Raw genomic sequence first — 17,500 nt, forward strand, 5'->3', positions numbered from 1 at the left:
TTTACCCATGGTAGCTCTTCAAACCTGATTTTACCGATGGTAGCTCTTCAAACATGATTTTACCGATGGTAGCTCTTCAATATGATTTTACCCATGTTAGCACTTCAAACATGATTTTACCCATGGTAGCTCTTTAAACATGATTTTACCTATGGTACCTATTCAAACATGATTTCACACATGGTAGCTCTTCAAACATGACACATATGTGCTCCGTTTTTGAGTTTTAAAAGCGAATTAAGGTAATGAATAATGTTTCTTTAATTGTATCATACGTTAATTCTTGTTTTCCAGTGTACACGTTAGATTTTGGCACAGTGTGCCTACAGCTCTCGCAATCATTTATCTAGTTCTATTTCTTGTGGGATATACTATTTTCGTTTGGTTTATGCTGATCATGACCAGGGGTAGTTCATGAAATGGGCATGAAAATGTGTTGGTATCTCCAAACTAAGCTCTAAATTACACCGTTCATCCACACGTTATCAAGCATTCTCAAACTGCATAATATCATCATCGTTTGCCGATCTGAAATCTTGAAGCAATATGGTCACTAATTATTAATTTTGTAGTGCAGCATTCTCGTAGAAAATGAAATATGGTGTAATTAATTCTTAGAGATATGAATCATTCGTTATAATATTAGCATAGAATGTTTAGGTTTAAGTAAGCCGAATCTTGTGTCATTGCTTTCGATATTTCCAAAAGGGCCAAAATTGCCGCCTGCATACATAATTTAAACATGGTGATTAAAGTATATTTTCTTACAGTCCCACTTTAGGTCCATTTATCTTATGAAAATATTCAAAAAGTCTGCATTTACTTTCGTACTTCAACCAAGAAATACATGTTTTGTACGCAATGTCAGTTAATCACACAGACATACAAACACATACACACACACCAGTATATGTGTGTGCGCGCCTTGTCACGAGCATGTTCCCTAAAACAGCAACTGAAAAAGGAGTAAAACTCGACAAACTTTGTACATTTCCACAAATAATTTATTTCCGTGAAATGAAAACAAGAACTTACTTTATTACGAACTAAGTCGCAGAATAATCCGAGAATTCCAGACACAGGTCATAATAATTATAAACCATGAATAACATTTAGTAGGAGTCTAGATTCAATCAAGAAATGAAGATGTTGTTGAGGTGTCTGGTGTAACCTATATAATGTTGTTGTCTCAACAGGCTTTCGTTGAATCACGGTATATTAAATTCAGGCTTAAATACTGGTGAATGACATCTATTTGAGAACATTTGTATTTCCAGAAAATATAATCGCTTAAATTCAAGAATTTAAAGAAATAAATTCCAGCCCAAAACGAATTACTTATCACAACATATAATACAACTTCATTGTGCTAGATCATTATAGCAAAAATGAATCTTTCCTTCAGTGATAAAAGTATATAGTCCTCTACTTGACATCAGGTCAGAATAATGTTGCTATGCATTAGTTCATTTCACGTCAAGCATACAATAAACTAGATTTTGCAGAAGGTTAAGTGCAGCATACAATGTTACATTACAAAAAACATGTTATGAAATAATATAAAATTGAAATAAAAATAGCTAACAAACAAGGCTAATTAAATATGCATAACAAGGTATATATATATATATATATATATATATATATATATATATATATATATATATATATATATATATATATATATATATATATATATATATATATATATATATATATATATATATATATATATATATATATACATATATACATGTCACAGAATAGACACCGAGTAGGTTTTTGGACTAAATGAATAAGACAAACACAGTGTGAGAAAGATGGCAATTTATGAATGAATTAATAATGATAAATATATGATGTAAAAGTACAATGAATCTCCCACGCTCTCAACATACGATTTACTCAAATCACTCTACACAACATTCATACATCGAAAATAAACCAAAAAATATTAAATCAAAATGTACAGATCCAAGAAACCTCATGGTCTGCACATACGCCTCAAACAGTATTTTACACAATAAAAGATTCACATAATCTCGAACATAAATTCTATTAAGATTCAAAATAATCTTAAGAACACAACTAAGATTCAAAATAATCTTATGCATATAAAAACAATGCAATGGAACAACAATTGATGCAAACGAATGCTTCTAGACCCCTTGTAAAGTCGCACGATTCCTTGGGTTGGCCCACACTCTTATAGACCGCTCGCACCCTTAATCAATCCAACACGAGTACAGTCATACGTTACACGTAGAGACAACATACAGCACCTTTTTCAATTTCCTACGACTACGTCCATGGCACAGACATAAGTACATACATACATACGTATCGACAGCACGCAGCATTAAATATTCTGGAAACTCCAGATAGCTCTAAGCAACTTTAGACTCCTTCGGACAGCTTCAAACCGCTCTAGTCATATTCAGTCACATTGACAATCACACGTCATAGACACAATCACAGCGACAGTCACAATCAGCTACAATAACAGTCAGCTACAATAACAGTCAGAATCAGCTTCAAACACAGTCAGCTACAAACACAGTCAGCCACCATAACAGTCAGCTACAATAAAACCATATTGGTCATAATACTAGTTTCTGTATAATCTCTAGATGTATGATAATACTTTAAACTCTAACTGACTTGTAATTCAATACTTTAAATCTGCGTTGTAATAAATACATTATTACGCTATAAGACATTACAAACCGAATAAGCTTCGCACATCAAATGAAAATGTAAATTTAACACTTACCCCTGTGGCTGGAGAACAATGGAGAGCGTACACTCCTCGACGTGATCCAAAAAACGACCAGTGTGGTTTTAGAAATTGGTCTTACTTAAATCCATAGGAGAGTGAGTACAAGTCAGGGTAGAATACCCGTGCATATCATGTTAGTCATGTTACCTCGTCACAAATAGTATATGTGGCTAGGTACATGTTAATACAGTCGCTTACCTGGAAAAACACATTCACCCGAGCTAACGTTGTATGCATGTACAACGAGAAATAGTCAAATAGTTTAAAGACAATTTCTTTGCCTAATTCTGTGACAATCCCTCCCCAAGAGAAAACTAAATGTACACATTATTTTTAAAAACCCTTACAGAATAAAAAAAAAATAATTACTAACGAAATGTTACACTATTTACACCGGTAATACTGCAATCTGGATTTTCTATACTGGATAAAAATTTATCAAACAATTTATCAAAATTTCCAATCATGCCCTACTCAAGTAGTCTGCCTCTATATTTTCAACTCCTCCTATTGCCTCTACACGGAAGCGATATGGTTGTAGTGTCAGCGCCCAACGCATCAATCGAGCCTTAGCGACCTTGGCCTTGTTTAAATACAATAGGGTTTGGTGATCAGTCTCGACAACGAAATGTCTCCCAAGAAGATATGCATGATACATCGCAATTCCCCACACTACGGCCAAACACTCTTTATCAATCACGGAATATTTTTCTCCCTAGGTAGCAATTTTCTACTCGAGTAAGCTACGGGTAACTTATTGTTATCTTGCTCTTGCAGTAAAACTGCTCCCAACCCAGTTTCCGAGGCATCTGTTCTTAAAATAAAGGGTTTGCTAACATCTGGCTATTTTAATATAGGTGCACTGATTAGTTTCTCTTTCAGCGCGTAAAACGCTATATCCTGTGGCGGCCCTCACTCTACTTTGTTGGGTTGCCACTTCTGTGTCAGATCAGACAGTGGGCTAGCAATGGCTGCAAAGTTTGGTATAAACTTTCTATAAAACCCTACTAGACCTAGAAACGAACAAACTTGCGTTTCTTTGTCAGGTTTAGGTGTGTTCCTAATTGCTTCCACTTGCTTGGGGTGAGGTATCAACTGACCCAAACCATTGACCCTATGACCCAAACAATCTAAATCTAAAGCCAATACTGCATTTAGTGGGTCTCACTGTGAGGTTCGCTCTGCGGATTCTATCAAAGAGTTCCCCCAAGACGAACACGTGCTCACTCCAAGTATTAGTGTACACAAATATGTCGTCTACAAATCTATCTACGCTTGCTAGACCTCTTAGCAACTTGCGCATCAAACGACAACAGGTGGCACAGGCACCTACTAACCCGAATGGCATTACCTTGAATTGATATAATCCTTTCTGGGTCACAAATGCTATCAATGTACGGGACTCTTGAACAATGGGAACCTGCCAATATCCTTTGGACAGATCTAATTTGGAAATCCATCGGTTGCCCGACAAATTTGCTAATAGACCCTCCATATATGGCATTGGTTCCGCATCGAACACCGTGATTTTATTTAACTGTCGAAAGTCGATACAGAATCGGTTTGTCCCATCTTTGTTCTGACTAGCACTACGGGAGAAGAATATGGAGAGTTGGAAGATTCAATCACCCCAGATCTAACATTGTACTCACCTCTTCGTCTACATCTTCTCGTACGTTGTATGGTACCGGATAACCTTTGATTCTAATGGGGTCAGATGTATTCAGTTTAATTTTGAGGTCTACCAAGGTTGTACAACCTGGTCTGTCGTTGAATACATCTGAGTATTTAACCAAAAGCGCATTAATTTGTTGACGCTGGTCTTTGGTCAACTCTGCACTCACATCGACTTGATTTACCCCTTCCCTTGCAACACCCAAGGGACACTCAAGGGAAACCTCGTGTTCTGATTCTCCCAAGTCGTCGTACAAACGACATGCAAGACCCCTTGTCTACATTGTCGCTCTGTCTCTTGATGTACAACTTAAGCATGATAGCATGCAGTTTCTTTAAATTACCGACTATGTCAATTTTATAGTCCATGTCATTCTTGACTTCCGTAACTTCGTAACGACCTTTCCACTGGACTAGTAACTTAGTTGTGCTAGTAGGAAGAAGCAATAAAACCTGATCTCCTACAATAAATTTCCTATTTAGCGCTCTGCGGTTATATTACTTGGCATATCTGCATCCAGATTTCATTAATTCGTCGCTTGCCATATGGCATGTACTTTCCAATTTCTCTCGCAGATCTAACACTACTGGTATGTAGTTTTTATTTCCTCACTCGCGACGTCACCTGTCCACAGTTCGCGTAGTATCCGCATCTGCCCTCGAGCTGTTCTTCATTACAGCAATTCGAAGGGTGAAAACCCTAAACTTTATTGCGGTACTTCACGGTACGCCAACAGAACCGCGTTCAAATAACGGTCCCAGTCTTGCGGACGTTCCGCACACATCTTTCGTCGCATACTTGTTAGGGTACCATTCTATTTCTCTACCAGTCCATTGCACATCGGATGGTATGGGGTAGTGTTTAGCTGTTTGATTGATAACAGTCTACTTACTTCACCCATGAGGTCGGAGGTGAATTGGGCACCACAATCCGTAAGGATTTCTTCTGGCACCCCTACCCTGTTAAAGATGTCAACTAATGCTTCAGCCACCCGTTCCGTTTCAATAGTTGGTAACGCTACAACTTCGGGATATCTGGTTGCGTAATCCACAAGAGTAAGAATATACCGGTTCTTCCTTTCGGTAATTGGTTGCATTGGGCCTACAATATCCACCGCCACTCTTTTAAACGGTGTATCTATTAATGGCATCTGTCCTAAGAGCACCCTTGTAACCTTTCCCTTACATACGGTTTTCTGGCATACGTTACAAGACCTACAGAACCGTGTGACATCGCCATTAACACCAAGCCAGTAGAATTCAGCGATAACTCTACTGGTGGTCTTCGCCTTATTTAGGTGTCCTGCCATAATAGACTCATGGACCACCCTAAGTATTTGAGATCTGTATCTCTGGGGTACGACCACTTGCCAATACCTCTTACCCTCCGAAGTGATAAACTCCCTATCAATTAGCCTGTTCCTACGAACGATTCTACGGCTGCCCCGACCCTTGAAGTGTCTAATTGGGCCGGACGCGATTCTTTCAATAACAGTTTTGATGGATTCGTCACGTTCTTGTTCTCTTTTGAATTCACCAAGCGAAATTCCGGAGATTGATTCAAGGACTATTAATTTCTGAAACACGTTTTTCTCTTGGCTGGTTGGCGCTCGCGTTTCGACTGCCTGGGCCAAAGGTATCCCGAAATCTGCCATGGTTGGAAGACTGGAACCTTCAATATTACCGATCGTCAGATCGTAAATAGGGTTTCCCATACAAAGAGCATCTACAGTTCCGGTTAGGAAAGGTGTTTCTACCGTGATCCTTGCTAAGGGCATGCGACCGATCGTTTGATCAAGTAGCATACATGGGGACTCCAACCCGAGCATTTGGTTATCCTGCACGAGACTACGTTTGATCACTACAGCCGTGCAACCAGTGTCACGTAATGCGATGACTTCTCGACCGTTCACGAAACTTCTCGCGGTTGGTACTCGCCCTTCGGTGAAAAGACACGGGCCAAGTGTATGAATACCTGGTTCTACCTGCACCATATTACCATATATAATTTTACTCTGTATAGCCACGGCTACCTTATGCACAAGTCCCTTTCTTTTACGACATTTTACTTGAACATGACCCCATTCCTTACACAAGAAACATTGTACACCCTGACGACCTGTGTCCCTAACTGACCTACTTGCCTCAGCTGATTTCACAAGCTCCCTAGGCATCGGTCTCGTAGACTGGTGGCCTGACTTAAAAACTTTTGAAACCACGTTCTGGGTTCCCCCATGAGCCTCGGCATAGAACTCGGCTTGTTTAGCCATATCCTGTACGTTTGAATAGACGTTTTGTTTCAGAAACTGACAGTTCCAGCCGACCTGTTTTCAACAATTAATCTCTGAGCAAGAAATCAGTCAACCCTTCAAATGTTTTCACCGCTTTACCACATTCGATCCACCGCTGAAAATAGTTCGCTATTCTAACGATGAACTGATCAAAGGTTTCTTCCTCCTCGGGATTTCTATACCTGAACCTTTTAAGAAAACTCTGCTCATTCAGCTCGTACCTTTTTAGAAGTGCTTCCTTCAGGACGTCGTATTTGAACAGATAACTTTACATTCCTAAACTGTTAAAACTATAACACAGCATCAACCATCTTTCTGTCTTTCTTGAAGAAGTAGTCGCAAAAATCACATAGTGTGTTGAATTGGCAGTTTAACACCATATATGGTGTATGCTGGCAATCGTTATCTGATATGTTACAGACATCTATATTTGAGTAAACAATTTCTTTGCGTGGTACAGAATGTTAATTGAATCCGTGTATTAATATTGTAGTGCAGATGACTTTCACAATAGCAATGTTTTAAATCAACCCAATGTACAGTGATTCTGTAAATTTGCCATCATTTATTGTTTTGGCAAACTGCTGTACATCATAGTACAAGAACCAAAATCTATGTACAAACATCAAATAGTCAGTTAAGCCTTGAAATCCTTGCTAATGAAATGAGGTTTTCATTGCTATTTGGCATGATATTTACTTCATCGCCTAGATCATTATTTCTGCAGTTGCAGATAATTTGAAATTATACGAATGAGTAGTGGGACTGAGTTTAAAGATTTACATTATAAATTGCAGCCTCTATACGTGGGAAGAACGTTGATAATTTTCTGGTATATGATTCCGGTATTTTATTCTGTTGTATCATACCTTACACACAAAAATATGACATTTAATCATATAGTTAAAATGGGTCTCGTCTTAATCTATGCATACTATAAGTTTTGCATTGTTACGCAAGTTGTGAACTATTTTCACAATCCTAAGAAAACAATTGGTACTTCTGGAAATATTGTAAAGAAAATTACATGTGCGCAGCACCTTTTAACAATTGATGCTTACTGGTTTAATTTGTAGCATTAGTTAGCAGTTATGGTGAGTGGAAATTTAACGAAGTGTACTATATGATGGTACTTGTATCAAGTAGTCTAAACTATAATTATGTATTTCTTAATCTGATAACTGTTCTGGCGTAATGACAAAAGTTCAAGAATGTTTACAGATGTATTTTATCTCACCATCTCTACTTTGTGATTATGATACCAATTACTCTTTTACCCCAACATACTATTATTTTTCCCTTGATCAAAAAAAAAAAATAGGGATTTATACCTTTTGTCATACTATATGTTCAAATTCACTTGTCTTAAACGATTTCATTTTTATTTATATATATCAAAGATTGAATTGCGTAAATAAACATGTGTCGTTCGCATTTTTCACCATTATTGAAATCTGTTCGGATCTAACCCATTCAAATGCATCAATACATGAACTTCCGTAGTTCGATTAACAACTCTCTGCTTGCAGCCTCGCCAAATTTGTTATGCAAATTATCGAACAAACGCTCAGTTAGATCGTATATTTAAAATATGTTCATTGTGTTAATAGGTCTTGTTCACGGGCCTTGTTCAGTGGTAAAATTATTTAAGCGCACTTTTCCAATCCTTGGCCCCACCATAGTCAGGATAGTTAAGTGTAACTGAACCTTATTTGCACCATCAAATTGGCGGCTGTTTTGAGTTATGACTTTCTTTAAGTAGGTTACAGTGTCACATTAATGGTTGCAACCATAACATTTCTATTCCTTTAATTTTCCCTTAGATATTTCTCTAACAGTTTTCGATTTGATGATGTTTATTTTTTTTTTCTTCATGTCCGTTAACTTATTGATGGAGTCTTTATCGCTTTTCAATCACTCATTGGTACAGCTGATTAAATTTTGATAAAAATCATTTCTGACTTATGTAATAAAACGTATTATTTAATAAACCTCATATTCACATTTTATTGGACTGTTTTATTTACCAGTCCAAAGGTTCAATGCATATTTCGTTGAAACGTTTATATAAAATGTCTAACTTAGTGCCTAAACCCAATATTATGTAGGAAGGACACATTTGCTACCACCAGGAGCACGTTCCAAATATTTATTCTACGTGAAATTACTTCATCTGCATTCATAAATTGTGTTTCCCTCGTTTCACGTTGCTATTTATAAAATGCATACATGAGACAAGCACCTTACAGGTACATACATGTGATTGCGTGGAATGTATGAAGTTACTTGGAGCATTAAGCAAATGTGTTGTGTACTGCGAAATCTAGTGCACCAACAAGCTTTTATTGTTATGTCTACATAAAATTAATTGATGACCTGATCCTTATATTTTCTATTATGGGTTGTTTTATATAACAATATAAAATTCGAGTTCTTCATTAGAAAGGCCGAAAATAGTTACTTTACCTATCCTCCAGTTTGTGAATATCGCAGGTGTACCATCATTCCAAATCCAGTTGACGCCATCAGATTTTAAGCCTATATAATAATAACTTCGTGCAAGGCTGCAAAAGAATAACGGGCATATTAACAAGGAAGCACTAATGTCTAGTCATCGGTGTGATTATTCTGGGTTTTTCATAGCAAGTCGTATTCTTTCTACTATTTATACTAGTATTGGTAAACGCGCACACAAATATATATATATATATATATATATATATATATATATATATATATATATATATATATATATATATATATATATATATATATATATATATATATATATATATATATATATATATATTTATATATTGAGATAGTAATAAACAGTCTTTGGTGGCATTTTGTATGCACACGTTTAATGGTCAGTATGTGAGGGTAGTATTTATAAACAGTATCAAACCACCCTGCCCATGCACTGGATATAGTAATACAATAAATAAATATTGATACTAGATCTGGATGACGCAAACATGAAGAGCGGGGCTTTGCTAAATCTACACCATATTGTGGCAAGTGCTTACAAGCGACACTACAATTATAGTTCATCAGCAGTTAAATACTGGAGTAACATCCTGCGGAGATCAGATTGGTTTATTTCTTCAACAAGGCAGTAACGTATTTCACGATAATAATAATAATAATAATAATAATAATAATAATAAGAAGAAGAAGAAGAAGAAGAAGAAGAAGAAGAAGAAGAACTAGAACAAGAACAAGAAGAAGAAGAAGAAGAAGAAGAAGAAGAAGAAGAAGATTAAAAGGAAGAAGAAGAAGAATTTTAAAAAATAACAAAATAATATGAACTTAGCAAAGCACTTGATCTTTAAGAAGCTCTAAGCGCTTTAAAGTTTTAGACCACAAAAAAATCATGCACAACAATAAGATTACAAGACAAGCGACATAACAAAAACACGCTGCCAAAAGTTAAGACAATAATCATTATTAAGTCTTTAGGCCCGTTCTTGAAGTCAAAATAGGTGAGTTTTAAGAGGCTCTTGAATGAGTTCCAAATAGCTGGGCCCGGTTATGCACAAAGACTTCGATTTAATAGTGAGAGCAAAGAGAATAAGAGTGTCTGAATATAAGTATCTAGCTTGCGTACATAAGTATATTGTACTGGAGCCAGTGAACGAAATGCAGAATAGTGAACAGATGTTGTTTGATTTTGGATTGAGTGGCATCCAGTCAAGCTTACAGCGCAGAAAGGATGTGTACTCAGTTCTTCGTACTCTAGGTATAATCCGAGCTGCCATTGTTTCTAAACGTTTTATAGTTTCCTTAGTAGATACTGAAAGGGAATTACAATCGTCACGTCTTGAAAATACTAAGGAACACACAGGTGTTTTAGTGTCATCAAACGAGATTGAATTGCGAATGGAGTTGATGCATCGTAGCTCAAAATATGCAGCTTTGCATATGGTCAATACATGTTAGTTTAATGAGAACGCACATTCAAGAGTGACACCTATGTTTCATATTAACTGCGTTAATTTAATTTTGATCAAAATATCAGGACCTTTCTGGTATGTATTTGAGATACATACTATCAAATTAAAAGATATATTACACAGTCTGTCTCGACTCTTCAAGACAATATTACAAAAGCTGTTTGAAACAGCTTGGTCAAAAGAGGTTATGCCAGTGAAATCAAAGAAGAAAACGGTATTAGAACTTATGAAATCAATGAAAACGAAAATGGTGAGATACCTGTAATCAAAACTGCAATGGGAAAGCGACTAAACATAGATCAGAAAGAAAGATCAAAGTCTTAAAAATATGCTTATTGTTTCAATAGATGCAATTTATTTTTTGGAAGATGTAAATAACGTTTAATCCTAAATTACCCTTTTCTTTTTTTATTTTCGCAACTGTAAACGACAGGTCTAGTATTGCTAAAATAAACACAATTACATATTCAGCTAATATTGTAACAATCCACAGCTGAACTAAAAGCCAGATTATTTCACTGCCATTGATGACATAAACAACGCCGTCACTTTTTTCGGATGATGCAGATAAATAGCTGGCAATATTGTTACTTGTTTAGGCTCTCTTAAACAGTAAAAAAAGACAAAATAAAAACAACAAGCTATACATAATTTAACAAATAATTAATTTCCCTGTAAAAACAATGCAAAATGAGGAAAATAATTTATGGTTATAAGAATCAAATCCAAAAAGAACTATTAAAATAATTCCAGAATTATTAAATTAGATGTAATAAAATGTTCTAATGAAATTTGAATTCGAGTCCCGAAAAATTCAAAATGGAAGGCGATGACGTATAATGTAACCTTAATAAGAATGATGTGTCAACAGTTCTTTGTTATATCACATAAGATAGTATTCCGGTGTTTGAAGTTCCGAATAAGATTTAAAGAGATGTCTTTGTCAAAGAATTCTGTATGAACACAAAAATTTCCAGGAAAACAAATTAATCTTTTAGAATCGAATTTTTTAAAATAAACTTTAAAATGTAATGCCAAACTGGTCACAGCAAAACGAACATCTTGACTCAAGTGTTTAAACACCCAACTGACTAAATTCTCTATAGACATCGGTATAAAACCTGAATGCTGCGTAAAACAGATCCTCAGATGAGGGTCAACCCTCCGGTAAACCATAATTTCTAGAACATCGTATAAACTGTATACAAATAAAGTCACGTAGTCCCAGTCAGCCTCGATTTTACTATTATCAATCACATATTAGGAATGAATTTAAAAACAGAAGTTGTTTACATGATTATGAATCAAGGTCATGAACTAGGTCAGCCAAAAGATACAAGGTTCTATTTTAGGCGTTTTCGACTAAACAGTAAGGTCAAACTGATTTCTAAAAATAGAGAATTCCAGTAAACAAAATACATTACATTAATATATTTTTAAAACTTACAGACAATTAAATTAAATGAAATATAAATTAGATCCGATATACATAACAATGTTGTTTTACTTTGTTCTATTTCAACATAAAACGATTTACGCTCGCGTAAGAAGATTTATGGGATGTGTGATTGGGTCTACAATTTCCCGCCAGGTTTATCAGGTAGCGCGCTGTCAAGGGCCAATATATTTAAAGCTTTTAATCACGTGTTCTGCCTAGCTAATCTGAATACTCTCGCTCCGGCAACGTGCGGAGGGATTCTCTCTCATAAGGACCTGTTTCCTTTGTTCTGTACAAATTTTCTCTCCGTTGTTATCGGCTCACTTTGTTAGTTACCGTCATCGTCTCCTGGAATTTGGACCGAGTCGAATAGTTCTGGAAGTTAAGTATTTACTTACATTAACTTGTTTCCATTCCGCAAATTCTGCTAACGTTTCTTTTATTATACATTAAGTCACACTCATACTGGGTCATTCCATATGTAAAATATTGCAGTATCATTTGAAATCAGAAATAGACGATCTATTGCGTCCCGATTTTAATATTCGGCGCTATTCTAAAATTTATATGCATGGGGTTGGGGCAGAATAGTCGACACAATTATCTGCCTCGATCTTTCTGTCGTATGCAACTTTAAACCAGAGAACCATAAAGTTAAATGTATATATACTTCCAATCGTATCATGCATACATTCCTGTCACATATTTAATAGACTAAGAATAATTGCAAACGACTCCACGTTGTTGCAAGCTTCAATAATTCAAATGGTATAGCATTAGTGTGCCAAATTGTTGCACTTAAGTTCAAATATCCGAATTGATTGATCTCCGAATTCGCGGTGTAATAGTCGAGTATATGTATAACCCTAGTATTTCGGTTTGGTTGATTTATTCATCGGTCTTATATTGCAGCCTAGGTGCACCGTCCTAATACCAGGGTTCATACTGTCTTTGAAGGTCTTTGACCGTTTGGGAAAAATGAGGTACCATTTTCAAGGCCTTGGAAGTTTGGTAAAATCAAGCTGATTACTCTGGGATCTTTAAAGGTATTAGAAAATTAAAAAAAAAACAAATCAAACATTTTATTTTATTTCCATAATCATAAAACAAATTGTCCAATATTGTTAGATTTAGATGTAGTAGAGTTTTTTCTGGTTTCTTTCTTTTGAAGACCCATTCAGTTTCATTTAATAATTACACAATATTATATTATTTTGCATTCTTTATTTTCTCTTATACAATAAATGTTAGCGAACGTAGGTCTTGGAAATCTATGTTAGTGGTCTTTGAAAGTTTGGGAACGTCTTTGAATTCGTCATTCATAAATTCTGTATGAACCCTGTGATACGCTTTTTTCTATCTTTGTGTACCTATGTTATGTTGTGTCGATTATGGACGAAACGTTGTAACATATTGCAAGATTGCATTTTCTGTTGATGGTCGGTCGGAGGAGCTGTTTGTAGAATAATAACAAACATTTCCAACATGATGGTGTCATACTTTAATACTTTAGGATTGTTCGAACTTTGTCGCTCCATTTTCGGTCCTTTCGTTCTGCATAATTGTATTGACAAGTGGTCTTTCGGTTTGGTTGGTTTGTTCATCAATCGGATTGACAATGTAAGTGCGCCTTCTTGATTTGACTTTATATGATTTTGTGACTTCTTGTGTGCCTTTCTCGGGCTTAGTAGTTTTTGGTTGGACCCTGTTCTTTTAATTGGTTCCGAATCACTGGATTTTATGTTAGCCTTCTTCTTCACAGTTGATTCCTTATTACTGGCTTGTTTGTTACTCACTTGGTTCCGTACCACTGGCCTGTGTGTTTACCAGTTGGTTCCGTACCACTGGATATTTTTTGATTACCAGTTGGTTCCGTACCACTGGATTTTATGATTATCAGTTGATTCCGTATCACTGGCCTGTGTGTTTACCAGTTGGTTCCGTACCACTGGAATTTGTGATTACCAGTTGGTCCGTATCACTGGATTTTGTGTTTACCAGTTGGTTCCGTACCACTGGATTTTGTGATTACCAGTTGATTCCGTATAACTGGCCTGTGTGTTTACCAGTTGGTTCCGTACCACTGGATTTTATGATTACCAGTTGATTCCGTATCAATGACATTTGTGTTTACCAGTTGGTTCCGTACCACTGGATTTTGTGATTACCAGTTGATTCCGTATCACTGGCCTGTGTGTTTACCAAATGGTTCCGTACTATTGGATTGTATGTTAAACATTTGATTCCGTATCAGTGACGTGTGTTTACCAGTTGGTTCCTCACGTTTTACGGTTGCTACGAGTTTCATGCTTGGCGTACTTGGGTCCTGCACCTCAGTACTTGACGCGTGATTAGTCATTCATGCTTTCTTCTTCCAATACTTCGTTCCATGTTAATGGGTATTGTGTTTCCAAGCTCGCTTAGGCCCACTCACCTGTAATTGTTCTGTTGATACTGGTGATATTGCATTCCGCACCTTAAAACAATGACCCATACTTTTCATAACGTTCAAATTTGGTTCTTTTCTTCATTTTTTCTTTCTTCATATTACCAAGTTTGTGCTTCATCCCACTACAGTAAACAGTGGTGTTCATAACATTACAATAAGGGTTATTCATTTGCAACGATTGCTACGTAGTAATACACTGAAATGTATGTAAATAACTTTTACTGGCATTAGTTATAGCATACCCCTTACATAGAGGGCTGCCTTGCAAATGGCAGTGAAGAGAGCCAGACAATCAAGGTCCAAATTCAAAGAGGCGGTGAATAAGCCCATAAAAAGGCACCGTTGTCATTTTCTCAACACCAACGGCCGCCATCCCACAACCTGGATCATCTAGCGAAGGGGCTTGGATGGACCCCAATCTTCTTAATGTTATAACGCAAGAGGTCTCCGACAGGCTCACCACCCATGTGACACAGGAGATCCATGCCAAATATGATCAGCTGGTAGCTATGCGCAGGCCGTCCATGGAAAATGGTCCACAAACTGGGTTTGTACGGACCCTCCGTAGCAACAGACAACAAACTAGCAACATCCATGGTCTCCCGCGCCATAGTGGACAGCAAGGCTTCACTTAAGGTAACGTTGTCCAAATCGTTTCTGCCTCCGGGAGGCATTCACAATAAAAATTTGTACGCTCGTCGTTTACTCCGTCAACTCATATTTTGGACGAGTTTTGATACTAGGTGCAACTCGTGTCCAATGCCAGCAGAAGCTCGATCTCTCCCTGACTGTATCTACCGACATCGGGGTTACTATGGCCGCGGATAAAACATTTCCTCCGTCAACAACGATGTTGTAACTCTGATACAAATTGGATTTCGTGAGAATGGATGTTCGCCTTTCCACGGACAGACTAGAAAAATGTAATAAATTCTTACGTTTATAATAAAATTACCCTCAAGGGGCTGCAATCCATCATATGTACTTTTAACTTTTCTTGCGCAGTTGTTTTGCCGCGACAAGCTTTTCTTAGGCGACTCATCAACTTGACAATTGGCGTCGCAAAACCACACTAGATTAACAAAAGAGGTAAAGGAAGATTTAAGGGACTGGCAAAACTTTTTAACCGGTTTTAACGGTAGATCCTTATTATTACCTGACATTTGGTTGACCTCCGACATGTTGGACTTGTACACAGATGTTTCTGCCTCAGTCGGATACAGTGCCATCCGGGTCACACACCATTTCTATGGCATCTGGGATCAGATATGGGCATATCAAAATATAACGCTTCTAGAATTATACCCCATCGTTCTGGCCGTTGTGGTCTAAGGAGAACACTTATCCAATAAATGTATCTATTTCCACACTGACAATCAAGCCTTAGTTGAAACCATAAACAAACCATCCTCTAATGACACACAACTCATTCATTTCCAAGGCTGAGCAAATATTAGTTTTGACCACTAGTCTAGGACAAGTGGTTTCGGAAAATTCACTTGTCCCACCTTTCTCATCACTAGCCTCATCTTACTTTTCACCGGTCCCAAAATGGCAATGACTTGCCGAGATTTGATGAGACGTATGTATTTAATCCAAAGAAAAGAAGGAAAAAAAAAACGAAATAATATATACAGCATAATTATTTCTTTAAAGAATTTAATTTTTCAAAAACATCGGTTGTTGTACATTTCGCTTCTTCAGGTTCTTGTATATATGTTTTATCTGATGGATTTGAAAATATGTCCATATATATGTCTGCCACCTGCACTAAGCCATCAGTTGATAGCAAATTTGTACTCTTGCCTTAAATTAAATATCTTGGTCAGGGCATGACATACACTGGGTAAGCTGGCTTGGACGCTATATAAAGAGTTCACATCGGACAATTTGACCGTGTTATCTATCAGTTTAAATAATCCATATGGCCTTTTCAGATGCATTTGAGAAATTCATAAGGTTAGGTAAAAAGGTTTCAGCTTTGTAACCCTTTAATCACTTTTTCTAAGATCGCCATTCCACCGTGTGCTAATTCCTCTTTCAGGTCTCCTGAGTTTCACAAACTTAGAACCATAGGCATCGACCGTACTTTGCTGGGATATCATTCATTCGACCCGGACTAATCTGTGTCTACCTACCTTTTCGACCGCCAGGAGCGTACGAGGGTACTCTAACAGCTCCGGAAGACCAACAGCGCATTCAAAAAGTACGCGCCTCCGTTTTAAAGTTTCTTCCCAATCCTCTATACATGTTGGATATATCCTAACTAGCGGGGAGTATGAGGGTACTCAATTGCCCCGGCAATACAAAATTCATCGGTTTAATTTTGATCAACATTTCTCTTTTCTTTGATGCTGGACACTTTTGTTCTTTGCCCCATCCTCCTTTTTGTGGCTGCCAGAAATACAGCAAGCTCTATTTGCTGTATTTCTGTTTATGGCGGTTGCAGCCTCAAAAAATGCCTGTATTATATGCTATGTCTCATTGTTAAATTTCTTAGTACGTCTACGTTATAGACTTTGTCCACATAGTTATGTTATACTGTAAATACATAGCAAATATTTGGTTCACTAAGATCATTTATGTTCAATACAAAGTCACGAAAGTGGCCAGCATCAAACACAACGTTTGTCTTTGTTTTAATTATGTACCCATATACTTTGACGTTGTAATATTTGCACGACTGACCTAGGGTATTCTGTCATTTCACTCTCTATCTTCCTCTTGACTCTATCGATGTCGGAAAGAGTAGGCTGGTGCAGGTACATTTCATTTTACAATCTCGTCAAACAAGTTAATAATACAAACCATCGTTCTCATTCACTTTCGTTCTGACAATAACTTGCACCCCTCTTCTACATGTGCAAGAACACATCACATAAATGTTGTAAGGGCGGACGCACAATAGTTTCA

The 17,500-nt window shown here is 36.8% G+C and overlaps 1 protein-coding gene across 3 annotated transcripts in view; it reads right to left on the reverse strand.

Annotated features, from left to right (window-relative positions):
• The window catches only part of LOC149786407 (uncharacterized), a 144,192-nt gene that overhangs the window by 101,751 nt on the left and 24,941 nt on the right, over window positions 1-17,500 (reverse strand). For all 3 annotated transcript variants that reach the window (XM_089976829.1, XM_089976830.1, XM_089976828.1), the window contains exon 4: window positions 9,211-9,308. In XM_089976829.1, the coding sequence (XP_089832955.1) occupies window positions 9,211-9,308 (98 nt within the window). The remainder of the gene's footprint in view (window positions 1-9,210; window positions 9,309-17,500) is intronic.

The sequence above is a fragment of the Sinohyriopsis cumingii genome, chromosome 12 (assembly GCF_028554795.1).
Source record: "Sinohyriopsis cumingii isolate HCF-2022 chromosome 12, ASM2855479v2, whole genome shotgun sequence".
Lineage (NCBI taxonomy): Eukaryota > Metazoa > Mollusca > Bivalvia > Unionida > Unionidae > Sinohyriopsis > Sinohyriopsis cumingii.